Raw genomic sequence first — 14,307 nt, 5'->3', positions numbered from 1 at the left:
TTCAACTGCACAGGAGTGGAGAGGTGGGATGTCAGACCCCTAATCCTTGCATTGTTCAAGGGTCAGCGGTATTCTGCTATATACTGTCTTTCCAGTAGTTCATAAAATATCAAGTAATCTTTTCATATTAACAAGTAGAAATCGGGGTCCCTGGGTGGCTCAGCGGTTTAGCACCTGCCTTCGCAGGGTGTGATCCTGGATTCCCGGGATCAAGTCCTACATCAGGCTCCCTGCATGGAGCCTGCTTCTCCCTCTGCCGGTGTCTCTGCTCTTCTCTCTCTCTATATATATATATCTCATGAATAAATAAATAAAATCTTTTTAAAAAAAAGAAATCTATGTTCTTTTTAATAGCTGTATAGAATTCTATCTTATGACTACCATAATTTAGTAAATACCCTATTAGTAAACATTTTAGTTACTTTTGTCTTAAAAAATGCCATTTGAAAAATAAATATTCTGTATACATACTTAACTCCTCTTTTTATTTTTATTTTATTTTTATTTTTTTAAACATTTATTTTTTTATTTTTATTTTTTAACATGGCTGCATGTATTTTTTTTAAGATTATTTATTTATTTATTCATAGAGACAGAGAGAGAGAGGCAGAGACACAGGCAGAAGGAGAAGCAGGCATCATACAGAGAGCCTGATGTGGGACTCGATCCAGGGTCTCCAGGATCCACCCTGGGCTGCAGGCGGCGCTAAACCACTGCACCACGGGGGCTGCCCTTAACTCCTCTTTTTAAAGTGTGAAGAAAAGTGGATTAAAGAATCTTACATTAAAATTGATAGTACTAACCCACCAATAGATTTAATAGACCACCAATTCATGTTCCCAGCAACAGTGAATGAGGGCTCATTTTTCTATATATATATATTTTTAATTTTATTTACTTATGATAGTCATACAGAGAGAGAGAGGCAGAGACATAGGCAGAGGGAGAAGCAGGCTCCATGCACTGGGAGCCCGATGTGGGATTTGATCCCGGGTCTCGAGGATTGCGCCCTGGGCCAAAGGCAGGTGCCAAACCGCTGCGCCACCCAGGGATCCCATTTTTCTATATTCTTGTAATACGCTACTAGATGCTTCAATATTTGCTAGCTGTTCTTCAATATTTGCTAACTATTCTGACAGGTGAAAAATCTTTTCTCATTTTGATTCATATATTTTCTTTTCAGCATGTGGCTGAACATCTTTTTACAGTTTTGGACATTTTCTGTCAACAGCCAGTTTGTATCCTTTGCTCATTTTCCTATTAGGTTACTTTTTAAATTTCTATTATTTCTGTACATTAAGCAAATTAGACATTCATTATAGGTTCTGTTATTAGGTATTGTTTAAAAATGTATAATTTCTACAATGTTTAATTTCACCCATTCTAAACTCCTGTAGTTTTTCTACATATAAGTCTTTGATCCATTTAGAATTTATTCTGAATGTGAGGATTGAGACAGAAATTCAAGTTTGTCCCCTCTCCCCACACAATTTGCTGACTGCTACAGGTCTATTTAATTTACGATACCTCTTGTTCCTACTCATTTAAAATACCACTTTTATCAGAAACTTAATTTCTATGTCTGCTCTGTTGTATTGGTATTTTTTTTCTCCAGAATCAAACTTTTTTTTTAAAGATTTTATTTATTTATTTATTCATAGAGAGAGAGAGAGAGAGAGAGAGAGAGAGAGAGGCAGAGACACAGGCAAAGGAAAAAGCAGGCTCCATGCAGGGAGCCCAACATGGGACTCGATCTCGGGTCTCCAGGATTACACTCTGGGCTGCAGGCGGCGCCAAACCGCTGCGCCACCAGGGCTGCCCAGAATCAAACTGTCTTAATTCTTCTAACTTCTTTTTTTTTTTTTTTTTTTTTTTTTTTTTTTTTTTAAAGACTACTTTTTTTTTTTTAAATTTATTTATGATAGGCACACAGTGAGAGAGAGAGAGGCAGAGACACAGGCAGAGGGAGAAGCAGGCTCCATGCACCGGGAGCCCGATGTGGGATTCGATCCCGGGTCTCCAGGATCGCGCCCTGGGCCAAAGGCAGGCGCCAAACCGCTGCGCCACCCAGGGATCCCCAATTCTTCTAACTTCTTAACAGGTTTTAATATCTGGGAGAATTAGGCACTCTTTACTACTTACCTTCATTTTCACGTTTGTTTTGTTTTGTTTTTTAGATTTTATTTATTCATGAGAGACACAGAGAGAAAGAGAGAGGAAGAGACCCAGGAAGAGGGAGAAGCAGGCTCCATGCAGGGAGCCCGATGCAGGACTCGATTCCGGGTCTCCAGATCATGCCCTGGGTTGAAGGCAGTGCTAAACCGCTGAGCCACCCAGGCTGCCCAACACATTTTTTTTTCTCCTTTGGTTGCACTTGTATGTTTGTGATTCCAAATGAACTTTGTTGTCATTTCGGCAATTAAAAAAAAAAAAAAGAAAAAGAAAAAAGAAACAAAAACCTCTTTTTCCATTTGGAGGGACTCAACTTATAGGCTGATTTAGAGAGACATCTTCCTATCCAAAGGCAGAGTAATTCTTTCCTTTACTTAAATCTACTTTCATTTTACTAAGTTTTTTTTTTTTTTTTTAAGATTTTATTTATTTGACAGAAAGAGCGTGTGTACAAGTAGGGGAAGCAGTGGAGAGAGAAGGAGAAGCAGGCTCTCCGCTGAGCAGGAAGCCCAAAGTGGGGCTCAATCTCAGGACTCTAGGATTATGACCTGAGCCGAAGGTATATACTTAACTCACTGGAGCCACCCGGGGGCCCAATCTCAGTAAAGTTTTATACATGCAAGTCCTATTCATTCTTATTAAATTTATATACAAGGATTTTAGTTTCTTCCATTATATTTTCTAACAGGTTATTGGTTATATATAGGAAAACTTCTTGCTTTACTATATTAATTTTGTAATCTACCATTTTAATTTCTTTCTAATTTTTTAAGTTGTTTTTCTTAGTAGTATTAGATAATCTTTTCACTGCTACATAATACGTTTTGCCTCTTCCTTGTCACTATTTAGATCTTGTTTATTTATATCTCTGTCTAATTGCACCACCAAGAGCTTCCATTTTTATTTATTTATTTTTTTTAAATTTTTATTTATTTATGATAGTCACAGAGAGAGAGAGAGGCGCAGAGACACAGGCAGAGGGAGAAGCAGGCTCCATGCACTGGGAGCCCGATGTGGGATTCGATCCAAGGTCTACCAGGATCGCGCCCTGGGCCAAAGGCAGGCGCCAAACCGCTGCGCCACCCAGGGATCCCCACCAAGAGCTTCCAAAACAATATTAAATACCTGTGGTGACTGGGGATATCTTTATCTTGTTTCTTTAAAGGGAATGCTTTCAGAGCTTTATCATTAAGCATCATGCTCGTTTTAATATGATATACACATTTTACCTTAGGTAAATGAAGTGTCTTCCTATTCTTATTTTTACAACAGTTTTTAAAATTAGAAATGATCGCTTAATTTTTTTAATATTAAAAACATTTACCTTCCTATTCGAACTACATTTTTAATATATCTGTATATATAAATTTTTAAGAGTTTATTTAATTTTATTGGTATACATTTAATATTTTCTTAAATATACTAAATATAGTAAATTACCGTCTTTCTACATTATCTTCAAAGCCTGATGAAAGTATACTCTAAACCACCATATTGTGGCCTATGCATGCCATTAGCTCTTCCACTGTTATTGCTAGCTACCAAGGTCTCCCACAGTAGAAGTATGTACCTAGTGATGAATGTTATTCATTTTTACCAGGCAAAAGCAAGAGCTATCAGGTATTTTCAGAATTTTATTATAACAAGGGGGGAAAAAAAGTAAAACAAGACAGATTTCTATAGCATAATATTTATTGTCTCAGAAGATTCTTCCCTTTAGTCTCTAAAATACATGTATATGCATTCTATTCAGGGATTTTAAAAAACTCACTACAGTAACTTAAAAGTCTGAAGCCCAATATATTACCTGCAATATATCTCTATGTCTCTGTAACGTATGCATCAGTGCTGCATTCAAAGATGGGACACCCGCACTGTTGGTATATTCTGCCATTTTATCATTTACCCCTGTAAGCTAAAAAGAAGAGGAAGGAAAAGAAAACCAATAAAAATATTTTTAAAAGCACTATAAAGAGATAAAAGTAAATTATTTGCCTGTATGCTCTTCTGGCTAACAACAAAGCAAACAAAAAGCCACCCCAAAAGCAAAATGACAGGCAAGGATTCAGTATTTCCCCCCTAATAAAGGCTAAAATAACACCCGTAAGACTTGAGAATGACTATAATAAAAATTCAAGGGGCCTCGGCAGGCACATATCTTGGATGAAAGGGTGATTTCAATAAACATGTCTGCATTAATATAATCGAGTACCATATCTAACAAGTGATTAACACAGCTGACTAGTAAAACAGCCAATTAACAGAAAGTACTTACTCTTGCCAAAAGCTGTTCAATCTCAATTGCCATCGTTTCAAACATTCTATCTTGGCTTGATCCATTTAAAAGGGGTGTTGTGTCAGAACTAAAGAGAAGTTCCAGTAAAGAGAATCCATTACTTAAACCTAAACCTTTAAAACATACTTAAAATAATAAGGTAATTATTCTTAAAGAGGGCAAGTGGAACCTCAGAGACATTCTGTTTAAGAAACTAGCTTTTCGGGGATCCCTGGGTGGCTCAGCGGTTTAGCGCCTGCCTTTGGCCCAGGGCGCGATCCTGGAGTCCTGGGATCGAGTCCCATATTGGGCTCCCGGCATGGAGCCTGCTTCTCCTTCCTCCTGTGTCTCTGCCTCTCTTTTTCTGTCTATCATAAATAAATAAATAAATAAATAAATAAATAAATAAATAAATAAATAAATAAATAAATAAATCTTTAAAAAAAAAAAGAAAGAAACTAGCTTTTCTAGAAAAATCACACACATTCTAAATATTAAATTCAGTATAAAATAGGTGTTTTTTTGTTTTTTTTGTTTTTTTTTTTTGAGAGTGTACACGCACATATGGTGGTGGATGGGTGAATGGCGAGGGGCAGAGGGAGAGAGAGAATCTTAAGAAGGTTCCAAGCCCCGTATGGAACCTGACACAGGACTTGATCTTATGACCGTTAGATCATGACCTGAGCCGAAATCAAGAGCTGGATACTTAACTGACTGAGCCGAGCCACCAAGGCACCTCCAATATAAAGTATAATTGTACATAAGGTTTTTCTGAGCTTTAATATATCTAACCTTAGTAATGTAAAGTAACTTAAGCTGTGGCAGTGCCCAATTAAATGCTGAATCTAAAAAAAACAAATTATGTGTAACAAAACTGGAGAACTAAGTAGTACTACATAAAAAAGAAAGTATAAAAGGTATTATGAATTATGTCATGAGATCTGTGAAGAACAGTCTTTCTAATTTTTACTCCTAAGCAATAATGGTTATTCAAATTAAGTTCTCTTTTCTTTCCTCGACTCTTGTCAAAAAGAAATAAAATTGAGATTTATATGATTCACACACTGGATTACTAGTTATTAAGTAATCAGGAACTGGCTTTAAGGCTAAAATAGATAGCCATGTCCAGCAGGGAGGTTTCAGAACCAAATTTCTACATTTCTACTTATATTATGCAATTCAGTAGGGGTTTTCTTGGTTATTTTTACAAAAACGTGAACTGTTTTCTAATCTGAATAGTCAGTCAAAAATCTAACTTTTTACAAGTGAAACTTATGTTTGACAGATTCAAATTCTTTTTTTTAAGATTTTATTTATTTATTCATTAAAATCTAACTTTTTACAAGTGAAACTTATGTTTGACAGATTCAAATTCTTTTTTTTTTTTTTTAAGATTTTATTTATTTATTCATTAGAGAGAGAGAGAGAGAGAGAAGCAGGCTCCTTGCAGAGCCCGATGTGGAACTCGATCCCGGGACCTAGGGATCACGCCCTGAGCCAAAGATTGATGCTCAATCTCCTAAGCCACCCGGGCATCCCAACAGATTCAAATTTTAAAACCAGATGTCCTTGACAGGTCAGGTGGCTCAGCAGTTTCACAGTTTCCTAGAGACCCAGGATCGAGTCCCATGTCAGGCTACCTGCATGGAGCCTGCTTCTCCCTCTGCCTGTGTCCCTGCCTCTCTCTCTCTCTCTCATGAATAAATGGGTAAAATCTTTAAAAATTAAAAATAAATAAATAAATAAAACCAGATGTCCAGAAAATTTATTTTGCCTCTTCTGAAAATCGACTAACCTTCATTTGGTCCCCAAATGGTATGCATTATCATGTGAGCAGCTCAACTGAGATCTCAGTTCTACTGAACACAGATAAGTACCCAGGCAATGACAATGCTCTTCAATCTTACTGAAGACTTTGTCCTGCCCTGTGACAGTGCTTGGGTGTGGTAAATGAAAATAGATTAAATCGGGATCCCTGGGTGGCGCAGCGGTTTGGCGCCTGCCTTTGGCCCAGGGCGCGATCCTGGAGACCCAGGATCGAATCCCACGTTGGGCTCCCTGCGTGGAGCCTGCTTCTCCCTCTGCCTGTGTCTCTGCCTCTCTGTCTCTCTCTGTGTGACTATCATGAATAAATAAATAAAATCTTAAAAAAAGATAGATTAAATCATCAGTTTAACATAAAAAAAAAAAAACACTTTGGCTACTATTTCCCCTCTCCACATACAATTCCACAGCAATAGTAATGGGAAACAAAGTAACCAAAAAGTAACCAATGAAAAGGATTTTTACTTAAAATGCTTAATTAGGTGTGAAATTTTTATTTCTAATTTACTTGTCTTAAAATATATCCAAATACCTAGTTCTTTTTTTTTTTTTTAAGATTTTATTTATTCATGAAAGACAGAGAGAGAGAGACAGAGAGAGAGAAAGAGAGAGAGAGAGGCAGAGACACAGGCAGGGGAGAAGCAGGCTCCATGCAGGGAGCCCGATGCTGGACTCAATCCCAGGACTCCAAGATTATGCCCTGGGCCGAAGGTAGGTGCCAAACCGCTCAGCCACCCAGGGATCCCTCCAAGTTCTTTTTTTTTTTTTTTTTTCCTCCTAGTTCTTTATCATATGTTAGAGCTAACCCAATGTTCTATGGTTACTTCTTAGAATGTGCCCAGGCAAAAATGCTCTAAATACTACTAATAGGGTACCTCCCCAGATATATGAAAAAGAACAATGGGCCAACAAATGTGAGCTCTCTGAGGAGGGAAACTGCTTGTTCACAGATATATGGCAAGCACCTAGAACAGTGTCAGGCACATGGTAGATACTCATTAAATACTTGAATAAATGAAGAGACAATCTCCATTTTCACCATTCTCAGAGTCTATGAGTCCAGGGAAATGGTCAAAAACCTCTCCACAATACTACAATTCAGTTAAAGTGAATTCACATTATAGTTAATGTGATGATCCATAGACCATAAAGTTCTCAAAACACAAAAAGTAGGGCAGCCCTGGTGGCGCAGCGGTTTAGCGTCGCCTGCAGCCCGGGGTGTGATCCTGGAGACCCAGGATTGAGTCCCACATCGGGCTTCCTGCAAGGAGCCTGCTTCTCCCTCTGCCTGTGTCTCTGCCTCTCTCTTCGCTCTCTCTGAATGAATAAATAAAGAAATCTTAAAAAAAAAAAAAAATTTCTCCTAGATGAAAAATTCCAGTCATCACCGAGTTTATTCAGTATGACATGTTTTCAATCTAGGCAATAACAACACTTTATTTTTTATTTTATTTTTTTATTTTTTTAGATTTTATTTATTTATTCATGAGAGACACAGACTGAGAGAAAGAGGCAGACACAGAGGCAGAGGGAGAAACAGGCTCCATGGAGGGAGCCCGACGTGGGACTCGATCCCAGGACCCCAGGATCACACCCTGGGCTGAAGGCAGCCCTAAACCGCTGAGCCACCCAGGGATCCCAATAACAACACTTTAGAATATACATTGAATCTTTGATCCTCATGGCCTTAGGTTTCTTTTTTTTTTTTAATTTTTATTTATTTATGATAGTCACACAGAGAGAGAGAGAGGCAGAGACATAGGCAGAAGGAGAAGCAGGCTCCATGCAGGCTCCATGCACCAGGAGCCTGACGTGGGATTCGATCCCGGGTCTCCAGGATCGCGCCCTGGGCCAAAGGCAGGCGCTAAACCACTGCGCCACCCAGGGATCCCTGGCCTTAGGTTTCTTACTGAAGGGAGAGTTGGGCTGTAGGAAATCTACAAAGTCAGTCCCAATTTGTTGTAGAAGTATTACGTTCATGAAGCACATAAAATATAGAAAAAGCATCATGTAATTGTGTCTCTTGACAATTCAGAGTTTTACTTTTTTTTTTTTTTTTCAATTCAGAGTTTTAAAACTGTATACTCACTGGCATAATCAAGCAGGACACTTAAATACAGGAAAAATGCTTTTCGGTGATAAAATAAGTTTACACATACAAAAGAACCCTCGTCATTTTCTTTACCTGCTAAGTAAAGGCAAGTCCAAAATAACATCATGCAACCAAAGCTATATGACATGGCAACAGCTTACTTTTAGGTCCTATAGTCAGTATGTTGGCCCTGCTATTGTTAATTCTTTAATAATTTGCCCTTATTTAAAAGAAGCAATACTTTGGCTATGATGTTGAAATGACTCTTTTTGTTGGAATGTTCATAAAAAGGTTTAGAGTGGAGTGCCTAGGTGGCTCAATCAGTTAAGTGTCTGCCTTCTTCTCCGGTCATGAGTATCACATTGGGGTCCCTGCTCAGTGAGAAGTCTGCTTCATCCTCCTCTTCTGCCTCTCCTTCTTACTTGTACTTCCTTCTCTCTCTCTCTCTCTCTCTCTCTCTCTCTCAGATAAATAAATAAATAAGCAAGTAAATAAATAAATAAATAAAAACTTGAAAAAGAAAAAAAAAAGTTTTAGAGCACAGGCTCTGGAGACAGAAAGACCTGGGTTCAAATCCATGCTCAATTTTTATTGTTTTATAATGATTGGCTGAAAAAAAATCCCACCCACAGCCAATCCTCAAAAAAGTATGTGAAATAAAGGATAACAACTCTGCTACCAGCAATTCCACTGCTAGATATGTGCCATTTTTATAGGTAAAAATGTTCTTTTTTTTTTTTTTTTTTTTTTGGTAAAAATGTTCTTATCAGTCTTCATATACAGCTCTTACAACAGTATCTGACACGTGATGAACACTGTGTCAGCTATTAAGTTAATTAGCAAAAATTAGAAACAATGTCCATCTGCAAATTATAATACACAACAACACAACCACAATGATGCTGTATGTAGCAAATGAATATACCACAGTTAAACGTACCCAAAGCTTCATCACAAAGATAATGTTAAACAAAAACCAAGTTGCAAAGTAACTATTGTAGTTAAGATACTACAAATTGTTAGGAACACAAACATATTAGTAAAAACATAAGATTATAGGGAGGCAGAAAATGGGAAATTAGGGGCTTCAACTGAACTGATAATGATTATTTCTTAAAGAGGAAAACAGGCACATGAGGATTCATTATTCTTCATACCTTTCTAAGTATCTTAAATATTTCCTAATATTTTTTTAAACAAGTGGATGGTCTAAAGTGAGCATAAGATTCAAAGATAAGGATACATTTTCCCTATGTTCAATGCAATACTGTTCTGGTTTCTCAAAAAAGAACCAAAATTAAAAACAACTTCAATGATTAATAGTGAGGATACACACTGCATTAGATTCATTATAAAACACCAGAATAGCAGTATGTATACTTTACATTTGAATAGTTTCTTAGATCCATTTAACAACCAGGAGTTATAAGAAATACAATGTGGGAAATCAACCACATTCCCTTACACTGGCTAAACTGGAAACTTACCTCTGATACAGACTCATTCTTAAGCCTTAGCATTTTCCTCCTGACACCATCACAACCTTCACCTAAGGATCCCAAATAAATGCTAGTCTCAAGAATTAAGAAAAATTTTTATAAATTACTAACATATAAATAACAAAAACACATAAAATACCAAAAATTCACCAATAGACTGAGTTACAGAGTTACATATTTTAGCTTATTTTTTAATGATTTTAAAAACATTCTATGGCTTAAGGCATAAGAGACAGAATCTGGTAGTACCTATACCTGTCGCGTCTTCCATCTCGGGCACCGCTGTGACTGTAACTTGTACATAGTTTACTGAAGGAAACTAGTTTCAGGTCAAGTTCATTTTCCAGCTGTCGAGCTTGTTTTCTGAGATCTTTGACAAAATTTTAAAAGCAAATAATTAAACACGAAGAGTCCATCACCCAGACATAAAAATCACAAAACTATTCTGAAGAAAACAAACTATGAAAATAATCATATATTGATCTAGATTCCCCATTAAGAAAAGTGTTAAAAGGAGAAAGCCAAAGACTTCCCCAGAAAAGCACACTGTCTCTTATTTAAACTTCAGATGGGTCATGAAATGGAGAGACAGTGAGAGGTGGAAATTTCCCCTGTATTCCATTATAGCTAGGCAACAACTGTTGTTCTAACATTCCTGAAATGGTTTCTGTAACAATGACTAAAATTTTGTAATTTGGGGGGAAAACAGAAGACAACACAAATCATAAAAGAACCTGAGTATGGTTTATGATCAGCATTACATCAACTTATCAATTAACTTCATAAAAGAGAACCCATCACTGTTTTCGACTGAGGTTTTCCTGTCTCTTTACATTCCAAAGCTTATGAATTTCTTAGTAGAATGAGTTATTAACTGACGCTTAAAGAAACAATAATTATTAACAAAGGATTAAAAATTGGCCTTTCAGTAAGTTTACTGAAGGAAATTCACAGAGGCTAAAATTAATAATAAACTATGTGACTAACAAGGTCAAATATAAGTATGACAAAAATAAGGGCCTAAGTTTTAAAAGAACAGAAGCAAAAAGAAACATTATAGTAATTTGGCTTAGTGGTTGAGGGAGAGAAGTCCAGTCAGGAAACCCACATCTAGATGTGAGTACTTTCTTTTTTCTTTCTTTTTTTTTTTTTTTAATTTTTATTTATTTTATGATAGTCACAGAGAGGGAGAGAGAGAGAGGCAGAGACATAGGCAGAGGGAGAAGCAGGCTCCATGCACCGGGAGCCCGACGTGGGATTCGATCCCAGGTCTCCAGGATCGCGCCCTGGGCCAAAGGCAGGCGCCAAACCACTGCGCCACCCAGGGATCCCTAGATGTGAATACTTTCATTCATGGTAAAGTGGGCCTCAAAATACAAGGGCTGAAATATATAAAGAAATATTATAAGGACCTCATCTTTCAGGAATAAGGATTACAAAACATTACTTCAATATATTTATCAGCAACCAGAAGTAGGAAGCAGTAGAACACAGTGGAACATATTTTGCCAGAGACCAAGTCTCCGCATCTTATCCCATCCTAACATCCTGAGATTTTGAGAACTTGGCTCTGAGATTTATTGAAAATCTACTGAACCAATGAACCTTCACTTTTTGTTTTGTTTTTAGGATTTATTTATTTATTTTTAAAGAATTTACTTATTCATGAGAGACAGAGAGAGAGAGAGAGAGAGGCAGAGACACAGGCGGAGGGAGAAGCAGGCTCCATGCAGGGAGCCCGATGTGGGACTCGATCCGGGGACTCCAAGATCACGCTCTGGGCTGAAGGGAGGCACCAAACCACTGAGCCACCCAGGGATTTATTTATTTGAGAGAGAGACAGTGAGCATGAGCAAGGGGCGGGGGGGGGGGGGACAGAAATCCTCAAGCAGACTCCTGCTGAGCTAGCAGCCCAAGCAGGGCTCCATCCCAGGACCCTACCTTCAGGGTTTTTCTATGCATTAGTAACCATGTGCTTAAAGCCCTCGGCACAGAGTAGGATGTCAACAACAAGCTGCTGTAATTATCACAACATGGCGCTTCAAAAAACTATAGCCTAACGACTAGTATTAAGGATACCAATAGCCGCTTCTACAGAACTTAAAAATATTTTCTATCTAGCACACACATTTCAAATAGGCATTTAAATACATGTTTTAAACTATAATCATGCTTCTCTGCAACTAGAACTGTCCTCCCTAGTAGAAAACATCCAAAAACCAAACCAAAACAATACAAAGCATTCTGAAAGTGTAATAAGGCAAATACGGACGAACTTCGAACTAAGCTCCTAGACCAACTAACTGGCTGCTGGGGACAGTACTGTTACTTGTGGTTTCCAAGAGGCTTCGGAGAGTAGCTCCCATTGTAATAGAGCAGAGAGACAATGGAAAGAAACAGATGAGCCTTCTCTGACCCTCGGTCGTCATCATGGTCCAGGAGGGAATTTTATAACAGCCCACTCTATCGGAACATATTTTCATTAATTCAATAAACGTACTTGTCAAATCACAAGACAGGTTTTTTTTTTTTTGGGGGGGGGTGCTAAAGAGGTATATAGCAAATGCAATCACCGCAATTCACACTGGTTCTCTCAACTTTCGCTTTTTAATAAAACCCATCTCCACGGCAGAGGGTAATTATTTCCTCAGTCTCCAAACCGCGACTCGAAGTCTCCAAACCCAATCCTCGAAGTCCCAGCCCTCAGTCCTGCCAAAGGGACCGAGGAGGAGACACTCCGTCCATAGAACTTCCCTCGATGGACCGGACTGACAAGTTCCTTCTTCCCCTTATCCTACTCCGCTGTCCAACAGTGACCTCAACTCTTAAAACGCTGACTCTTCCAGCCTCCTGGGGTCGGGATATTCTCGCTCAAAACTCGTCTCCTCTCAGAGTTCGTCCCCCAAGCCCCTTCGTCCAAGTTCGCCTGGCCCCTCAACTCCGCTCTCCCCCAGGGACTCAGGACCTTCCTTCCCCGCCCAGCTCCTTCCGCCCACCTCTGTCCCAAGTCTCGCTGCCTCTCGGCTCAGCCCCCCTGCCCCAGACCGTTCGGGCTCTTCAGCCCCCAGGCCAGGGGCTCCCACTAGAGAAGCCTCACCCGTCAGCTCGGCCGCTCCGGAGGCCGGGCTCTTTCCTCTGCCGCCTCCCCCAAGACCCGTCCTTACCCAGCCCTTCTACCTCTTGGTGAGACCCACACGGAAGCCTCGCCCTCACCTTCCCAGTAATTGCTGGTTCCTGCAGCCATCTTTGTTGTCCAACGTCAGTCGGGATAGGAGAGTAGAGACGAGGCGAGCCAGAGAATCACTTCCGCACCTTCTTCCGCCCCGGCGCCAGGGCCGACGGGATACGTCAGTTTCCACGGACACCGCCCCCCGGCGGCCAACTAATCGTTTCACAGCTCTTCAGCAATGGGGCTGGAAACCAGTTTTAATCCCAGACACTACCTGAGTGTCTGTCCTGGTGCTGCTCCTGCCCTCTCCGGCGCCCCAAACCCGCATCATCGCCCTCAGGTCAGCTTACCCCCTCTCTCAGCAGGAGCCAGCGTGGCGGAGAAGAAAGTCATCGCCAGTGTTCAGCCAACCGCTTTCCCTTCTCGGCGCCGCAGGCTCTTTTCTTCCCAAGACGAGCCCTTTCTTCCGGCCTCCTCCGCGGGTGCTCCAGCATCCCTCGGGCTCTGGCAGGTGTGCGGCCTACCCGGCCGACTGCGTCCGTGTACCTCGTCCGGCCCCCTCAACCTGTCGGAATCAGCCGTCCAAAGCCGCCCCGAAAGACACACAAATCATCGCAGTTGGCTTGTGTCCGCATTTTACCAGTTCTAGTGAAATGTAGAAAAGTTACGTCCCACAGAGGTGTTTAAATCACACCTGTCCCTTCACCCACTCCCACTTACGACTCTTTAAGATTTCCTCTACATTCATTGAGAACCACACCACATAACGTTACAATTTTTGCTTCAACTGCCAAACATGATTTATAGAACTCAAAAGCAGAAGGAAAGTGGACTGCATTTATCCATACTTTACTCTTAACATTTTTCTTTCTTGCCTCCCGATGTTCCAGGATTCCTTCTTGTATCATTGCCCTTCTGTTTCAACAACTTCCTTTAGCCGTTTCTAAAGAGTAGGTCAGCTGGAGACAAATTCGACTCGTTTTCCTTCATCTGATAATGTCTTGATTTCCCCTTAATTCCTGAAAGATACCGTTGCCAGATGTAGAATCTGAGGTTCACAATTTTTTTTTTTCCTTTAGCACTTGAAAAACGTGCCCAATTCCTCCTGGCCTCCACGGTTCTGATGAGAAATTGGCTGTTTTTTGAATTGTTTTTCTACTATAGCTAAGTACTGCTTTCCAGATTTTTTCTTTACTTTCCGGAAAGTTGATTAAGATGTGTCTTAATGTGGATTTCTTTGGTTTTATCCGGTTTGGGATTTGCTCAGCTTCTTGAC

The 14,307-nt window shown here is 39.7% G+C and overlaps 1 protein-coding gene across 7 annotated transcripts in view; it reads right to left on the bottom strand.

The window, feature by feature from the left end:
- GOSR1 (golgi SNAP receptor complex member 1) overlaps positions 1-13,233 on the bottom strand; it is a 57,600-nt gene extending 44,367 nt beyond the window's left edge. For 6 of the 7 annotated variants that reach the window (XR_007413043.1, XR_004819147.2, XM_025476224.3 and 3 more), the window contains exons 1-4: positions 13,076-13,233; positions 10,112-10,232; positions 4,448-4,535; positions 3,980-4,087 (exon numbers count right to left, since the gene is read on the bottom strand). Coding sequence is in view for 5 of the 7 variants with exons in the window: in XM_025476224.3 (XP_025332009.1) it covers positions 3,980-4,087; positions 4,448-4,535; positions 10,112-10,232; positions 13,076-13,106 (348 nt within the window). In the remaining 2 variants the exon portion in view is untranslated. The remainder of the gene's footprint in view (positions 1-3,979; positions 4,088-4,447; positions 4,536-10,111; positions 10,233-13,075) is intronic. The other variant, XM_025476225.3, reaches the window with a different exon arrangement.
- Positions 13,234-14,307: the final 1,074 nt, after the last annotated feature.

The sequence above is a fragment of the Canis lupus genome, chromosome 9 (assembly GCF_003254725.2).
Source record: "Canis lupus dingo isolate Sandy chromosome 9, ASM325472v2, whole genome shotgun sequence".
NCBI classification, from domain to species: Eukaryota; Metazoa; Chordata; class Mammalia; order Carnivora; family Canidae; genus Canis; species Canis lupus.
This window is presented reverse-complemented; position numbering and strand designations above follow the sequence as displayed.